The 18,120-nt window shown below is 42.5% G+C and overlaps 2 protein-coding genes across 2 annotated transcripts; both read right to left on the reverse strand.

Moving 5' to 3' along the window:
• Positions 1-1,797: 1,797 nt before the first annotated feature.
• Positions 1,798-11,417, reverse strand: LOC129359652 (ras-related protein ORAB-1-like). The gene is made up of 6 exons (XM_055029431.1): positions 11,014-11,417; positions 7,534-7,606; positions 7,348-7,443; positions 5,715-5,810; positions 4,183-4,314; positions 1,798-2,743 (listed from the first exon to the last, which is right to left on the reverse strand). Exons 1-6 carry the CDS (start codon positions 11,025-11,027, stop codon positions 2,543-2,545), a joined length of 612 nt encoding a protein of 203 aa, XP_054885406.1. The 5' UTR covers positions 11,028-11,417; the 3' UTR covers positions 1,798-2,542.
• Positions 11,418-12,742: 1,325 nt separating this feature from the next.
• On the reverse strand, positions 12,743-17,960 carry cep68 (centrosomal protein 68). The gene is made up of 8 exons (XM_055029427.1): positions 17,688-17,960; positions 16,306-16,567; positions 15,091-16,074; positions 14,571-14,742; positions 14,369-14,487; positions 14,166-14,288; positions 13,733-13,829; positions 12,743-13,638 (listed from the first exon to the last, which is right to left on the reverse strand). Exons 2-8 carry the CDS (start codon positions 16,516-16,518, stop codon positions 13,475-13,477), a joined length of 1,872 nt encoding a protein of 623 aa, XP_054885402.1. The 5' UTR covers positions 16,519-16,567; positions 17,688-17,960; the 3' UTR covers positions 12,743-13,474.
• Between the last annotated feature and the right edge of the window lie 160 nt (positions 17,961-18,120).

Genomic DNA, 18,120 nt, shown 5'->3' on the forward strand with positions numbered 1-18,120 from the left:
GCCAGTTGAGAACAAACCATTATCCTAAAACCAGGACAAGAGGATGACTTCACGCGGTGGATGATGTCAGAGATCTACCAAATAATGCGTGCAGAAAATTAGACACAAATATGCATATGCATTTAACAGACACTAATTGATATCTGTATAATTTTAGACAAAATATGATCTGATGGAAAAATATTTTGTAGTCTGAGATAAGAGTCTCCCCCTCTTTCTGGAAAATGCAAGACCCCAGCCAGGTGTTTTCCCGCGAAGGCGTCACGTCGAAAATGATTTATTGATACGCTTGCAGGACAAGAAGAAGTCAGAATAGGAGTCAGCTCTGAAGATATTATTTTGCATTAGCAGAATTTGTGTTTATAGAGCTCTGTGCCAAATCCGTGATTTATTTCTATAAAGTCTGAAGGATGAAGAAACAATAATAATAAAAAAAGAAAAAGCCAGGACATGTACAGCTGCCTCTCTTCTTTGCATATGAAACAACTCCACATGGACAGGAACAGGATTCTCTGGCCTCATGGTGGCGCTCATCTTTAATGTTCCTTTCTTTCTTGTCTTTCTGAAACAATGAGAACGATTCATGGGAGAAAGGACCATTAGCCCGTCTTCTGCTGCCCCATCCTGGTTCTATTTCAGTCTGTTCTTGGTGTTTTTTCATGGAAGTTGCCCCTTTGCTTCCTTTCTTGTCCAGTCAAGGCTCATTTCTCCCAACAAGCTTCTGCATCGTGCTGCGGTTTCCATTAAATGCCTGCAGAGGTCACTAAAGACCAGGTCAATCCAAACACCCAACCAGTTCAGTCCAAAACCTCTTTCATTTATCCTCATCATTTAATTTCATGTTTAAATCTTTGTTTATTGTTGGTTAACAACGATGTCATCCGCTCTTTACTCCTTGTTTTGTCCTGTGCTCTCGTATTATAACTTTCCAGAAAATATCCCGTATTGTGCCGCCCTCTCTCACTCCATGTTCAGCAACAAGCTGGAGTTTTCTGGCATTTTCCTTGAAACGGAAACAAATTGAAGCACTCTCAGTTTGAGGTTGGCTATTGTGTTGAACAATGGAGCACTGTTCTGACATTCTTATCCACGAACGACATACCAAACATCTTGCAGCTCTCCAACTCTGACATAAAGGAAGCTGCATTTGTTCATGTCCATCTCACTTCTTCACTCAGAGAGCGGATGAGTAGTGAATCTACGTCTCCTCAAATAACCATTCTTTTTCAATAGGGATGCACCGATTGCAGTTTTCCGGCCGAGCCTCGATCTTTAAAAAGGCCTGACCAATACCAATTTTGTTTCTTAAGTTAAATGTAGAGGCAATGACAAAGCAGGTTTTTTTGAGACCTTTGCCAATCACAGATTTCCCCAAATTAAGAAAATTGGTGCCAATTTCTTGGTGCAAACCTACATTTTAAACATACAAATACTTTTTGTGAATAAATCAAGTATTCACTATTAACACATGGTAGAGCTTTCAACCAGCGGTCAGGCCTTAAATGTGGAACTTGCGGAAAAGCCAGACTGAATGTTTGGTTATGAAACAAACAGAAGAACCGATGACAGATAGACAGATGGATAAAGTAATGAATGAACAAAAAGGCAACATGATTCGACTCAGGGATGGGTGGACAACAAACAAGAAGCTGGACAAAGGGATAAACAAACGGATGGACAAACGGGTGAACAACCGAATGGATTAACTTTTGGAAGTGGAAAACCCATAAACTCCATATTGGTCCAGAATGAATGTGTGCATCAAGAAATAATAAAAAAAAAGATCAGCCCATGTGGTACAGTATGGTAGTACAATATTTATTTTCCGTTTAAGTGTTACATGTTGAGCAAGAAACTTACAATTGTCTTCAGCCACAAATCGAATGCAGAGATAAAGACCAATTCATCAATGTGTCAGACACAACAGAACTGGCTAACTCAATTGTACATATATATATATACATAATGTTTATGTACATATACTGATGTTGCACTGGACTTTAGATGAGCTGAGATGATGATGAGCAGAAGTTGGTATGAAAAAAAACTAAAACACCTTCAGACGGGGACAGAGAGACAGGTGCTGAGGAAAAAAAAATAAAAAAGATGACAGTAAGACGAGAAACGATCACAGAAAGAGAGGAAAGCAACAGAAACCTTAATGAACCCAATTGGTTTACCAACCCTGCTGCAGGAATGAAAACACACACACACACACACACACACGCACATGCACACAGTGTTCTCATGAAGCTGTATTCACAGGGCCGAATAAAAGTCTCTGACCGGTCTGAGAAGGGGAGTCGGTCGAATCATCGCCTATCAGCCTAATTAGTCAACAGCAGGACAGTAAGACAAGAAAGATTATTCTGTTGGTTTTGGTAGAGCGGCTGCAGTATGTACAGTACAAACTTCATCTTGTTCTCACACACATGAATCGAGCCTTCGCTGTCCTGTCTGCTGTGGTGGGGGTTTGTGTGGGACACAGTGGAGCTTGGGAGGGAGGCCTGCAGAGTACAGGGAGGGAGTGGCGCTTCGTGAATCAGCAGCATCCTCCTGATGAAGGCTTTACAGTAGTGCCTGGAGTCAGCTTCACGACGGGCTTCTCTCCTCCTCCGGCCGTGGCCCCGGGGCCCATCCTCTTCTTGATTTCGGCGGCCATGGTCATGAAGGCCTGCTCCACATTGGTGGCGTTTTTGGCGCTGGTTTCCAAAAAGGGGATTCCCAGAGAGTCCGCGAACTCCTGCAAACACAACGCTGGGTTTAGCAAAATGGCAAACCGGGAGAGGAGGAGGGAAACAGATGGCTTTCATTTAATAGAAATCTGCTATTCTAAAAAGGACTCAGCATCTAAACAGAGTGGATAAAAAATCTCCTTCATGTGGCTCGCTGTAAACTGGTCCAACACAGAAAATCTTCCTTATCCTTCTCTTCCTTTCTGCACAGCATTCCCATAACTTGCAAGGCAGAGAGAAATGTTCTGATCACTACTCTCTGGAAACCTTCAGACATTTTTTTCAACTTTTACAGCAACACAACCTTAACTTTAAAATACCTGCCTGGATTATTGATTATTTGGGACCTGGCAAACATGTAAACCAGATTCAAAACTTCTCCACCCTTTTCCAGACAGTCCAGGAACCCTCCCTGTTTCTCCACCACTGATCTCTTCTGCTGCTTCCTTCCAGACATTCCAGCTCCTGCCTGGAATGTCTATTGATGTGATTCCTTTCACATCAATAGCCCGCATGTGGATGAGCAAATTCCATAAGCATCACGCCGTTTCTTCTAAATCTTTGGTTTTGTTCATCAGACAGTACTGACATCACGCTCTTCAGAACTCAGCCCTCTCTGTCATGACGGAGGTCAAAACAACTGATGCGCTCTTGTAAAACCCATCAAAAAACACGTCTGGTAGCTCAACATCACTTTTATTTAGTGGGTGTCACTTTAAAAATGGTCGGAGGATGCTGAGAGGTTGGCGACATAAACATACAAAACCAAACTTGTCACTTTAATGTATAACTTTTTAAGGAAAAAGTTATGGCGGCAATGGATGGCGGCAGTCGATCATAATGACTGGTGGGTTTGCAGCGAAGGTAGAGGTAAGAGGAGACATGGGTCGTTTTCTAAACTAGCTATTTCATACTTTTGTAAATACCGCTGTCTATGAGCTCCAACCAACAGACAGAAAAATTAGCTTGATTTGAACAAGTAGAATTCATGGTTAAACTGGCAAAAACTACTTGGGGAAAAATTTTCCCTCACTCTGTTCAGAACCCCCCTCCCTCATTCCTGACATCCATCATGGCCCCTACAATGACGCAGTTGCAAAGGCTCAACACAACGGACCTAATAGACTTCCTGTTTCATGGCGACACATCATATTGACAACGTTCCGATATTGTTTATCCAGTTTGAGAAGAACAGAAGTGATGGAAATGTCGCCGCTCGTTGCATGTCAGGTCTCCCACAGTGGTACTTGGTATGATCACGGTCAACACTACGACACTAGAAGCACACTTAGTTTTAACACAACATTTTGCTACAAAAATATGAATAAAGCCACAATCCAGTTAAGTGGAAGACCTCCTTCTCTAAGAGGCTCTGCATCTTCAACTCTTGCACAAAGTTTCCAAATCTATGTTCAGATCTGGGAAGCGCTAGTACTGAAGTACCTACCTTTGCTGTTGTATAATCCACCACCTTCTTCGTTGTCAGGTCACACTTGTTCCCAACCAATAACTTGTTGACATTTTCACTGGCATAGCGGTCAATCTCCTGTAGCCACTGCTTGACATTATTGAAGGACTCCTGAAACAGGAAGCAGATCAACGTTAGGCCACTCCAGCAGTAGAGGCTGGTTTAGTTCAACATGAGGTCAGGTAGCTCCCAACACATTCCCATGTGAATGAATGATTGTAGTTTGGGCAGCTTCCATGTTCTAAAAGATGATCAAGAGGGGAAGATGCTGTAGGGATGGATTTCTGCTATCGCTGCACAGCACTACGCTGCCATCACCCTGTTTCACAATGGAGAAGGTAAGTTATGTTGGGATTGCAGTGATAGCTTTCCACCTTTAACAGTGTTATTTAGGTCTCCTCCGACCACTGTTTGAGGTGACCTCTCCATGGTAAACGTTTGATAAATGCTCTTATCAAACAAGACATCTGATGGCTTTTTTTTCCTAACAAAGGCTGGCATTGCATTTTAAATGTTTCCCTGCTTTTCTGATTGCAGTTCAGCAAACACCTGTCAATTGAAATCACCTGAGCTGAAGCAAGGAAACATCCAAAACATGCAGGGCAGTGAGCCCTGAGGACCAGGATTGGGAAACGATGCTCTAACAAACCTTGACAGAAAATGTGCCGTTAGCCTCAGATTAAATCACACACAGGTGACACACTCTACTAACTAATTAGGGAATTCTGAGTCAGTTGGTTAAACTCTGTGCTTAATTTGAGCCAGATCCTGCTGAAACGCTCTCATTTTTGAAAGGGTGCATTCCGGTAACTGTACTAAGACTCAAGCCTGCTAATGACGAGGTTCTGAACAAATTCAACTGACTTTAACCAACAAAGGCTATATTTCACATGTTAACTCCAAATAATTAGGTAAAACTATTTGTAAATGTAACAGCCACTTACTAGCTTTTTAACATTATGTCAGATCACATAAAATCTGACACTTCAGATGAACATTTCTGCTTCTACCATTTAAACCTCCACCCGCATAACTCTGAATAAACACTGCAATTAAATTACAAATCAGTCAAAAATAAAATTTCCCACATACTTAAAACACACAGCATTTAAAAATAACCAAGAAATATGAATTAGTTTAGCATTTTGACTTCTGAACACCTAAGGGTTGTGTTGTGTATGCATTCCAATATCCTGATGACCTCAGTTAACCCTCGTCTCAAATCACTGTTTGCGTTCCAGTATAGCCTGATTTACAGAATAAGCACTGGTTATACTGGATTGCATTCAATGGTATCACAATGAATGTGGCTCAACAAAAATAAAAGCAAAAATAAAAGCTGTTTTAAAATAAAAACATCTCAAAACCAGATCTCTTGTTCCTTCCAAGTTGACTTTTATATGACCTTATGATAGCTTGAAAATCCTATTCAGGATGTGGATACATGGAGTAGCTCCCATTTGAGCTACATCCATCCATGTACTGAGACGTCAGTGTAAAAAGGGACCAACCTGATCTGTGACATCGTAGACTACAATGATACCATGAGCACCTCTGTAGTAGCTGGATGTGATTGTACGAAACCTCTCCTGTCCCGCCGTATCCCACTGTTGAAAAACAAACAAAGAAAAAAACCCCAACAGATAAACACTGGGAACAGGAATACTTGCTGATTTTATTTGAAAATGTTCAAAGCCACTAAACTACACAATTATACAAGGACATAAAAATGATTGCCCTAAACTTAGTTGACATTTGTCCAGAGTTTCCTTTGAGTCCTTCGAACCGTCTTGGATCATTTACGGTTTTTCCACTGCGAATTGGAACTAATAAAGTTCCAATTTATTAGCAAATCTATAATATTAGATTTGCTAAAATTATAGATTAGCAAATCTATAAGTACAGAATAACTTCGATAAACAATAACTGGTTTGATTCCAAACGGACATCAAACCAGTTTTAATATGTCAGGCATTAAATTCGACTTATTCAGCCGCAGACCCCTAGGCGGGGCACCCCCGAGGGAATGAAAATGATATGGAAAACTCTGAGTCAAAATTTTATATGTGCAAATTTAACTAGGTTATTTATTTGCTTTTAAAAGAAAGTGTAATTAGAGGTGCTTCAAACTGAAACAGGAGCTGGCTGCATTACCTAGTTTCAGTGGTTTAATGTTATTTATATTAATTTTGTTCATTTTATTAATTTCTTTCATTTTATTTTATTAAACTTTCTAACCACAAATCATGATCTGCAATACAAATACCCATCTATAGTGAAATGAAATATTTAAAAAATGAATATAGAAAGAGTTCTCTATGAGTTTTTAGAAACTGTACAGGGCGTTTTACATCTGCAGTGTTTTAACCGACAACCTTCTGCTTTTACAAGCAAGCTCGACTCCGCTTTAAATCGTAGGAAACGTTTGTTGCTTTTATTGTGCCCCAGATCCTCTGCTGTAACCGACACCGTCGACCAGGCCCAAGCTCACACCATTAAATATACAAACAAATAAATAAGTAAACGGCTGCTGTCGTATGCTGCAGTACATTTGGACTTGGGGGTATTTAATATGACTGCTTCAAATAGTCCACCAGGTTTAATCAACTCCTTTTCAACCAGCTACAGAAGATCTGATTCAGTTGGGGAGCTGTCAATGTGTAATCGAACTCTGATGCGGACTAAAAAACAGCAAAAAACCAGAGAAGACTGCTCCAAAAGCAGGAAGTTGACTACAGCACAGGGCATTCTGGGTAAATATAAACAAAACAAATGCCACTGCTAGCAGGAGAAATGGCATGTAGTCTTTTGCCAAAGACAGAAGTGACTACCAAATCTCACGCCACTCCATTTTTGTTTCTATTCTTGAAGAAAGCGCCCTCAATGATTGTTGGTGCAACACCACCATACGCGAGGGGATCAATTTTTTAATTAGTTTGGTTTGTTTGACAACAGTGTGAAAGAGAACCGCAGCAGCTGAATATTTAACAAATGTTGCAACTTTGCCCCCAATCACACTCTACCGGGCTATTGGGTGAAAACACACTCATTCATAACTGCTTCCAGCAATACAAATTAAATAATGAACAACAGATATTCACAGAGAAAAACACACAAATAAGAAAGAACCTTTGGGATACTTACAATCTGAAGTTTAATGGTCTTTCCATCTAATTCTATGGTTCGTATTTTGAAGTCCACACCAATAGTGCTAATGTAACTTTCTGTGTATGTATCATCCTAGAGAGAGAGAGAAAGAGCTGGTCAGATGGTTCACATATCCTGTTCACTCCTCTCCATGTTCTGAATGTGATTTTCTGGAAAACTCACTGCAAACCGGAGAAGAAGGCAAGACTTTCCAACGCCAGAGTCACCAATCAGGAGCAGTTTGAATAAATAGTCACTGTGAAAGAGGGGAAATAAACATGGTTAGAAGTGCTAACTAAGCAAGTTACACATTATTCACAGTTAACAGCAGCCACTGAGGCTCGACGCCCGGGTTCTTCTTGACCTCTCAGATTAACCCTTTAGTTTCTATGACAGTTTGCAGAGTAGTTGAGACTGGACTTTACCAGGAAACAGAAAAATCATGGGGAGTTAAACTGTGGAGAAAAAAATCTGGTAAAGCTGACTGGTCCCTGATTATGTGACTGGACCCGTGAAGTCAACAGAAAAATCTTGGGAAGGCCAAGAAGACAGAAGCAGCACACATTGGTCATATGTTGCAACAGGGACATGTTTACTGCCCCTGTTTACTGGGATCATGTAACAGTTGTGTCAACTATTCCCAAAGTCCTAAGCAAAAGAAGGTGGCACTTTCTAAAGCCTGGTCTGCTACAGCCCTGAAAGCTAAACCTGTGCTGCTGACTGTGGATCAGTGCTGCTCACAGGAAGCATCCTGAACGTTTTATGCTGACTCAAAGAACACAAGTTCAGTTCCTCAGTCTGTAGACTGGAAACGGTTATATAGGGTGGCTCAATGTTGCAACATTAACACCATCACAACCCAGAGTCTCCCCCAGTGTATTACAAGCCTGGCAGACCACTAGGCCCTACTTGTGCCCCTGCTAAGCATTGTTTATTTATTTATTTGGTTTCCTTTGAAATGTTTGCATTTTTAAGACCTTGTAGTTGGTGTTCAGAGACTAATCTCCCAATAGCACATAATTATCAAGTGATATTTTCTAATTTTCTGTCAACTTTAAACATTTTTTAACTAAAAAACATGGCGGGCCGCTGGATGAATGACTGCTGAGCGCTATAACCATCAGGCTTAGCAGGTTTTCAGGGGAAAACCTTGCAATCTCAAAGTACTGTTTGGATGCAATGTGAGGTATGTTATAATATGTTAATAAGACACTTGAAAATGTCCTGCAGGAGAGTAAAACTCCTTGGGATGGACTTTAATGACCTACATGGTAAAGCTAGAGATGAACCCACCACAGCTTTCCAATTTTCCCTCAGATGTTAGAAGAAAAATGTGGGTTAAAACGAAGTTGTCATGACAAATTCTGAATTTCTACCTGGCCAACTAAGGCATAGGGCAGGGCCTGCTGTTATAATACCTAGATTAGCCCATTCAGAGAGCAACACCCTGCAAAAAGGTGGCAGACAGCCAACCGTCAAGTCTAAACCAACTCCTGCTCTTCTAGCAGTTACCACAGGAAGCTGCTCTTTCCTAATAATTATTTTATGGCAACTGTTTAACCTGTTAGTTTCATCACTTTGTTTGACTGAGCGGCTAGAGAGAAATGAAAACAATGTGCCCTCATCCATCTGAGTAAAATCTCATCTTCCCAAAGAGGATCCACCCTCCAGTCTCAGCGTAAAGAATCCTAGTCATGCCCTCTTCATTAAGCGTCTGCCTGGGAACAATGGTTTTTCATATTGAATACTGACCAATCACTGTTCTGTGGGAGTTTAGGAACATGCAGGCCAAAACCAGCCCAATGAAGAAAAGCTGTGCTTTCTTGTTTTATTGTTCTCAGCCGAATCTCAGTTCTTCAACTAATCTAAACTTCCCGAATCATGTCTGAGGAATATTTATCTGAGCAGAGCAAGCCGACGTGAATAAGCCATAGAACAATCTTGGACGACGTCCAATTTCAGATTGTTCCCAAACTTCTCCGTGCCACCTTTGTGAATGGAAACCTAAAGAGACAGGAAGCTCAACTGACTGATTACTCAACACTGCTGTGAGGAAATCCACGGCCCGTCCTGTGACATGTGACCCACACATGACTGAGAGGCTGTGGAGAGCTGTTAGGGCATATGACTGAAAACTGAGTCATTTACAACACCAGAACCAGCTTTAAAACAAAACAAAAAACAATTATCCTGACGTAAACAATCGACAACTCCTGCTGCAAACCTGCTTAGCTGTCATTATAATGTACCAATGTATCACATTGGTACATTATAATGATCATCGTCCATCAACAAATAGCTTCGGCATCTAGAACCACAACCAGAAGTTAGCGTCTGATTCAGCAATTCAGTGAAAAGCTACTCCACTGGTTATATTTTATCTTCTTCTATTTGTTCGGCACTTTGTTTGCAGTTACTATTAACATTATGAGGAATTTGGGCAACATTTGTCCTAATCTGGTTCAAATTCCAAAACAGACCGGTCGAACCTGTAATGGATTATTCGACAGTATTTGGGAGTTTCTTGAAAGAATGGCACATCAGCGCAAGAGTAATTCAGCACAGGTTGGACCGGTCCAGGAGCTGTGGATTTTAAAAAAGATTCATTGCTCAGAATAATAATAATTTTTTTAAAAAAACACACAATCTAATTTAACAAATCTGTAAACAGAAACACAGTCTGGCCCAGTTAGACCCGGATAAGCAGGTTTTCAATCCTGCCTTATTGTTAAAACATTTAAATTGTTATTTGGGTTTGCGCAAGACATTCACAGACGTTTTTTTTTTTTTTCAATTTCCACTTTTCCTTCTCAGAAAAAAGAAAACTGCAATGAAAAGGAAGTAAATCTTTTTTATTTAATCCATCAAAACTGTATATTTAACAACAGTTTTACTAAACTCAAAGAAGTGCAGTAGAGTACTTGCTGCTGGTAAACACCATAAATTGGTGGACGTTCTTGGTTTTGATGTGTTTAATGAAAGAAAAAGAGAAATAAAAACCCCACAGTTTCAGTGACGGATTGATCTGAAAGGATCAATAGAAAATAACCCAGTTCCCATTTCTAGACGACTTACTGATGAATAATTAGATTCCACAAATAGACAAAAAAAAAACACTTGGAAATCACAAGCTCTGTCTCTAAGATTCAGTCCAGACCAGCTTTGATTGTGATAACTGCTCTACATTTGGAGGCAGAGCTGACCAAAGTTGGCCCAGATTCACCAAAACAGTCTGAATCGGCTGCTAACCTCTGCGCGCCCCTAACAAGCTTTTTATTTCCACTTGATGAAATCTGAACCCCAGTGTAGATGATGGCTGGGTCTTTTACCAGCTGACCAGCCAACAGGAGTTAACGTTCAAGCTAACTCTTCAATATGGAACCTTTTGTACTGTGTTTACAACTTAAAAGAGTGAAATCTGGCTGTCAGTGGAGCCCTCCAGCCGTCGCCCAACAGCTGCTTAATAAGCCATTAATGGACAGCCGACACAATGTTACACGAAGCAGAGCAAAGTTCTGGAGGCACTCAGGTGTTCAGGAAGGCCACGAGTCAGCTGATGCTCCACGTTCACTCCGCTCTTCACATATTTCCCAGCCCCGACTGGTTAGCACGGAGCTAACCCGAACCAGCAGTCCTCGGCATTTCAACTCGGGATGTACTTACTATTCGGGATTCATCGTGGACTCGTAGTGTCACCGTCCGCAGAAAAGCAGGGCAGTCTTGAGGAAAAACGGGGACGACGACCAGCTTGTACCGCTCCCCGAAGCGCGACCCGGCTGCTTGTTTTCTCGGTGAAAATCCAAAATGGCTGCAACTTCAACCAGGAAACGGCTAACATCAGCCAGCTGCTAGGACGGGAGGTTGGGGGAGTGATAACACCACAAAGTGCGCGGCTCGGCTTCAGTCGGGTCAAGCAGACGCGTCGGCCGTCGTTTAACAGAACGACTGAACGAGCAGGCGGCTGGTGGGCGATGCGGGTCCGGCTGGCTGGTTAGTGCGCGCGGCTGCTGCAGCAGGGAACCGTCGAGCCCCAACCAGGAGAGATTACATCATTTAGTGAAACGTGGCAAAGCGGAGTCAAACTACACATCTTACACTACTTCCGGTCACGGACTTCAACCTAAGAAACCTCAACCAGCTGACGGTGCGACTGTTCACACCTGATTACAAAAATGGGAGTAAGATTATTATGAGGCGGTCAAACTCCACTGACATCCAGTCACAGTGACCCACCGACCTTTACTTGATGGTTCCATTGTCTGTTTTTTTTTTTTTTTTTTTTTTTTTGCATTGCAGTTTTTGGTGCAAAAATCAAAATTATGAAAACTGAGGATTTTGAGAAAGGAACTGGGTTTTGCCGGTAATCCGCGGTGCTCTGCTGTTTGTGCGAATTGTTTCTGAGAAATGAACTTACTGATGGAGAAATGTTGAAAATGACTTGAGAAATGCACCAAAGCGACTGAGAAAAACTGTAAGAGTTCATCCAATAAAGCACTTGTGTTGACTCTTGTGGTTTGTCTTATCATTGAAATAAGTTGGAAAGACCAGTGGAAATCAGTTTGGCCAGTAACAGATTTGCTGTTTTTTTTCTACTTAAATGTTTTAGATAATCAGACTGATAATCTCAAAGTACACAAAAACAGACCATCCAAAGTGACATGGAACTCTTTCATTTCACCTGCTCACGAATAAATACACAATATTTTTAATAAAAGTAGAAAAAAATGCCTTCCAGACTTACATGTGAGCGCAAATATGCATGTATATATGTACACCGACAGTATATAACAGGTCAGAAAGCCCACTGTTAAGTACGGAAGAAGATCTATGATGCTGTGGACCATTTCTCTTCCAAAAGTCATTGCCTAAAAACATCCCCCAGAGCCCCCACAATATCTGACTAAAAGAAATCTTTCTAGGTTGAGATTACACTGCTGAAGTACACGATGAATTTATTTTAACACTCTACACACACCTTCCCAGGGCAGGTGGTGGGCGGGAGGGTGATAAGTGTGACTGGAACTGTTGGAACCCGTCATTCAGAGCATCTACATGCATCATACATACATCAGACAGGTAAAAATGGAAACCATAACCTTGGTACATGACTTGGTTTATACATAAAACCACTGTGTTAAAAATGTTATATTATTAACATGTCTTCCAGTGCCATGTGACAGAATGACACAATAAAAATGCAGCAACAATGGAGCTGTTTAATGGGACAAGGAGCTTCAGGATTATTTGATTAAGTCCATGCGGAGGCATGTCCCACAAGGAGGAGACATTATTAGGTCAGCGATTGTACAGCGACGTTCAATAAATAAGAAAGGTGCGTTCTGATGAGTTTGTCAGATTCAAAGTACCTTTTAAGCAGGGATTATAGTCGTCATTAAGATGTGATATTTTAATCTTCAATGTCGTGTTTTTATTAGCCGTAAGCGAGCATAAAATCTCAATTAACAGAAACAAAGGCTTAAAAAGTAATTCAGAGTTTCCCCCAGTGTATTATAAGCCTGGCGGGCCACCAGGCTTTACTTGTTCCCCCCACCAGGCAAGCATTTATTATTTATTTAGGTCTTTTTTAAATGTTTTCATTTTCAAAACCTTATAGTTGGTGTTCATGTATTAATCTTTCAATAACACATAATTATCAAGTGATATTTTCAAATTTTCTGCCAACTTTAAACATTTTTCAACTCAAAAACAAAGTCGGCTGCTGGATGAATGACTGACCTAGCGCCCAACCACCGGGCTTAGCCAGTTTTCTAGGAAAAACCTTGAAATTGTTTTGAATTGAGTAATTGACATTCATGAGCTTTTAACAATATTCTCATTCACTGAATATGACTGTATATGATTTCTGAAACATATTGAGATGCGCTATGAGAATCTTGAGAGGAACAGTGTAGTCTTGCAGTATCTGCAGCCTGACTGAGGAACCTGGAAAACAGCCGATGGATGTCTGGAGCTGAAGTTGCTTTAGACAGCCGACCGGTCAGTGGTTGGTCTGAACTGGAGGCAGTCGTGAGGCTCTGTCACGCTCCCGATTCTGGAATGCTGAGAACGTCGCTTTGGAAACGAGTGTCAAAACCTCTCGTGGTCCGTCCACAAACTGGACCTATTAGGTTCCGGCAGAGTTCTTCTCTTCCCTCAGCTCAACAGGCCTGTGGTGAGCGGGCAGAGCCAGACTGTCCATGGCGGAGAGGATGGAGGAGAAAACATGGTCCGAGTGATTCTGTAGAGCTCCGGACTGCTTCTCGATAAGCAGCAGAGAGTCTCTTAAAACTGAAAACACAAAGACGGGACATACTAGGGTCAGACTCTGCAGGGACATTTAATATCAGCCTCTTTTTTCATATATATGATATGCATCACTGACATGGAGAGGTGCTGTTGATGCAGCTCAGAAGATGCTGTCCAGCCTGGAGGACGCAAGAAGTCAAAGGTTGATGGCGGCTCAACTCCTTCTGGAAGCTCTGAAAACAAATCAGAGTGTAGAAAGCATGAAGCTGTAACTTATGGTTTGGGTTCTTACTACAGATGGGACAATCAGAACTGATTTTCAATTGATGTTGTTTGTAAAGCTTTGACCAGCTGATACCAATTTATGGCTCCTGGCTTTTTTTTTTTTTTTACTAACATTTCCCTTGCGCTCCAATTAAAAGATTATGTTTATGCATCAAATTTTAAGTGTTTATTCTCTTGTCTAAAGAGAATAAACACTCTAAATCCTGAGAAAACCAAAGCGATGAGGATTTTTATTGATTTTTTTCTTTCACCATTGTGAACGTTTTGGGAGGTTTATTTGTTACCTGATAATCAGCCAGCGATGACTTCACGCTGACTAAGTCCCCTGCAGGAGCAGCAATCTTCTCCATGCTCCGTGACAGAGCATACAGCTGCCGGATGAGCAGCTCCAGCTGTGAACAGAACAGCTGGAAAAAAAAAAAAAAACACACACCATTCACCGTCTGCCATCAATACACCGCTGGAGCCCAGCTCAGCTTGTTCCTACCTGGATGTGTTCGATCACAGAGTCGCTCTGCTCCTGGCCATCACACAGCTGCTTCAGCAAACATTCCCTGACCCCCGTCACACTCGTCAAAGCCTCAGAGTCCCTGCTGCCGCCATCTGCTGCTGAGAAACAAAACAAGTGAGAACAGATGGGTGACGAACAGAAGAATGTGTGTAGCTAGAAATGGAAAGGAAATAAATGCCTGTCTCTGCTGCACAGCGCTGCGTTCCTTCGCATCCATCCTGTTTGCCCTGCGCAGTCTCTGGGCGTTTCTGTGAAGAGCTGATGAAGGGCAGCATGGAGGTTGTGTCCCGCTCAAGAGATGCGCAGCGGGCTGTCGCAGGTGGGCTTATCTGGGCCGTCACCTCCCTCACCTTCCCCAAAACACAAAAACCACAACATGTACCTGACTTTCCGCTCCGTCATTTACTTTAAAAAATGACAACAACTGTGTTTACTGTCTTTCAATCATCTTCTTCCGCTTTCACAAAAGAATAATTTTCCTTTTCTGTTTTCCAATAGACCACATGGGGACAGAAATAGCTCACGACATCACCTGGGAGAATCTTGCATATTACCCCAACTTTTGGAGAAACCCTGCAAGACTGTGAATATTGACATCTGTGATAATATTGATACGGTTTCTGCTGTGTGTGTTATTACACATTTAGGGAAATTTGCTGTTTTAGATTAAACCCTGCACATGAAGCTGCTGGACTGACCTGTTTGGACAGCTGCTGCAGCTCCTCTAGCTGCTCTGGTAGAGGCCAGAACTCCTCATCCACCTCTCCACCAACCCACCTGGACCGTGGGAGAACATTAGCGGAACGGATGAAAGCAGCGGACGAAGAGGCGGCTTCTGCATGGCGTTGATAGTCGTCCCTGCTTTGATCACTTCCAGCTCTGTCCCTGACGCAGTCCAAACTGTCCACGGACCAACTGGTGACATTGGTAACGGAGAGCGGTGTACAGCAGGGGGGAACGTCTGAGGATGCGAGGAACACCTGCGGATCGGGTGACCTGCTTCTGTCTCGACTCCTTCCTCCTCCACTCTCAGAGGGTTCAAACCCTGACAGGCTGGCAGAGCTGCACAAGTGGTCCAACTCGATTCCTGAGTCCTTCATGTTTGGCTCACATCTTAGAAGAGAGTCTTCTTGCAGCCCAGGGGAGTTCCATTCCCTGCTGACATGTCCTGGTCTCAAAGGATAGGTGTAGTCCAGCAGCGCCTCATATTCTTCGTTTGGGTTCCAGGCAGCAGACTTTCTGTCTGGAGAAGGAGGCAAAGCTTTTGGAATGGCACAGGCCCAATAGTCCACCTGATGCCAACACTCAGAGTTCGCCGCTGAAGAACTCGTCTTCGTCCCTTCTACACCACTCCCTTCCTTGGAACTCAAGTGGGCTTGGCTTATTCTGGGGTGGCGCGAGCGTGGCGTGTAGGTTGGGTTAAGGACTGTGGAGGTCAGCTGTGGCCTCAGAGGAGGATTTATGCTCTGAACCTCTAGAATTGAGCTGGAGAAGCTTCGCCGAGCTGATCTGCCATGGAAAGTTAATCCTGAAGTGGGTTCTCTGTGGCCCAGTTCTGGAACAGTCGAGGTTGAACTGGGTTTTTCTCCAGAGGCTGTGGGAAGTGAGAGGTCCCTCAGAGAGAGGCCATGCATCTGTGGGGGGTTGACCCACTGCTTCATGCTGGGTCCAGAAAGCTCCTCCTGAAAGACGTCAAAGTATAAGTTTTGAGCGTATGGTATTATATTTACTGATATTTAGTTATACATACTTTGGATAAAGGAAACAGCATTTTAATGATCAATCTCTAGTTAATAACTACATATTTACCATAATAGTGAGCTCTACTTCACACAATAAGCACTGAACTTAGAATGAAATGTAGAGCAATGACAATATTTTCATTCTAAGTTGTAAGTAAACGCCCAACTCACCGTTTCTGGGAGTTTCTTTAAGATGGACGAACGATGCTCCTCAGTGAACAGGGGCTTTCTCTGCACATAATGTCTGTCAGTCATATTGTGGGTCTTGATTGCTATGGTCACACTTTTATGGTGCTCCCCATTGACTGTTGCCTCAGCTTCGTCTCTACCACCGTCTTGTGCAGCTAAGGATGCGTTGCTGCGCTTAAATGTTGAGAGACGCATCCTCCATCACCGTCTAATTTCATCTGAGGACAGAAAAGCTGAGGGTTCCCTGTAATGGAACAGAAGCAAGTTTGGAAATGAAATGAAATCTAAGCCAGATTCAAGTATGGATTTTTCTAGATTTCTAATACTTCAAAAATAATAATCAAATAAAAGCTTCAATCATTACAAAATCTGATCAGAAAAAAAACACACTGATCAGCCACTAGAGTCTCTCTAAAAATTTGCCTATTTGGATTTTTTTCATAGAGGATATCAAAATATAAGACAAAAAAAAATTAGTCTTGGAAGCTGAAATATTTATGCTCAATGCTACCTGTCACTGCTGGGTACCTTTTTTTGTGGAGGAATTTTGACCAACTCTGCTTTGGAGAATTGTTTGAATTTCTGTAGCTTTCAACATTGGGTGCAGAAAACCAAGTGCTTCCTTTTAGAAGTGACTCCCTGGAGTTGAGCTTCACCAGCGTGACTCGCCCACACCACTCCTTCAGACTAGCAGCAGCAGCAGCAAACACCTGGTGGATCTGCACATCTGCAGAGCTCATCACGTGAACTGCTTCTCAGTGAAACACTGGTAAAAATGTTAAACAATTGGTATGGTTTTGTTTAAATTCTTGTCCTGGGTGTTTTTGATGTTTCTACGATTTTCCCATTGATTATTATTTTTTAATATTATTGTGATAGTATGCTCAATGTCATGATTTTAGGATGTTAGTTCACAGCCAAAGATGCATGTAGGTAAAAAAACAAAACAAAAAAACATCCAGCCTAAGCAGAGCACCTTGTTCCCACAGCCGTGTGTTATTTGCGTGTGTGTGTGTGTGTGTGTGTGTGTGTGTGTGTGTGTGTGTGTGTGTGTGTGTTCAGAACCAACTGTGGTTTTGTTCCTCTCGGGAAACTAACACCGTGGACAACACCCCGGTACCAAGCGACGCCAGAGACCGACACAGAGGGAACGTTCGTCCGTCATTTGGTTCAAACAAGCACATAGAAACATCTGTAACCTCCGTCACAGATGTTTTCAGAAGTTGTCCGACGCTTGAGCGCAACGAGGCGTTCAGCGGAAGTCTCACGGAGACCACGTCGAGAAGAGAACAAAGAGAGACAGAGAAAGAGAGAAAGCTGGCGCAGCCATTTTTAACCACCCAGCACGGGGCTCGGGGTTTTACCTGCGGTGTCGTCCCGCTGCCGGGGCCTCCTTCGCGGTGGCTGTCGCCGCTGTCAGCCTCCTCCCTCCGCGGCTCTTGTCTCCGAGCTTCCGTTTCTGTCCGTCCGCTGCAAACGCGCCTCATTCTCGTCCAGCCTTCTCCTCACAATTATATGACCCCATTAGCGGTCATGTAATGGAAAACTTCGAAGTTCATCAGACACGCTCGGTGAAACGACATTGCAACAGCTACAGACAGTAGATATGACATTAGTGATGGAGCCGGAAAATGCACTTTCAATTTTTAATTGTCCCCCAAGTGGACAAAAGTAGAAATGCATGTATAACGGAGAGCCGTCTCTTTTCTTTTCAGTGTCACACCATTAGAACTACTACTAATAAATCAAGTAAATCACAGGCAGGTTTAGCCCAGGAGTTTATTTTCTGTTTTTCTG

This window comes from Poeciliopsis prolifica, unplaced genomic scaffold (assembly GCF_027474105.1).
Source record: "Poeciliopsis prolifica strain line A6 unplaced genomic scaffold, Auburn_PproV2 SCAFFOLD005, whole genome shotgun sequence".
Lineage (NCBI taxonomy): Eukaryota > Metazoa > Chordata > Actinopteri > Cyprinodontiformes > Poeciliidae > Poeciliopsis > Poeciliopsis prolifica.

What these genes read in the sequence shown, in the direction of transcription:
- LOC129359652 (XM_055029431.1), bottom strand. An exon ending in GCCTTCTTCTCCGGTTTGCA is followed by an intron (nt 7,444 to 7,533) that starts GTGAGTTTTCCA and finishes CTCTCTCTCTAG; the next exon opens with GATGATACATACACAGAAAG. An exon ending in TGGATTATACAACAGCAAAG is followed by an intron (nt 2,744 to 4,182) that starts GTAGGTACTTCA and finishes TTGTGTTTGCAG; the next exon opens with GAGTTCGCGGACTCTCTGGG.
- cep68 (XM_055029427.1), bottom strand. Translation starts at nt 16,518, where the DNA reads ATGCGTCTCTCAACATTTAAGCGCAGCAACGCATCCTTAGCTGCACAA. An exon ending in TAAAGAAACTCCCAGAAACG is followed by an intron (nt 16,075 to 16,305) that starts GTGAGTTGGGCG and finishes GACGTCTTTCAG; the next exon opens with GAGGAGCTTTCTGGACCCAG. An exon ending in GCGCTGTGCAGCAGAGACAG is followed by an intron (nt 14,488 to 14,570) that starts GCATTTATTTCC and finishes GTTTCTCAGCAG; the next exon opens with CAGATGGCGGCAGCAGGGAC.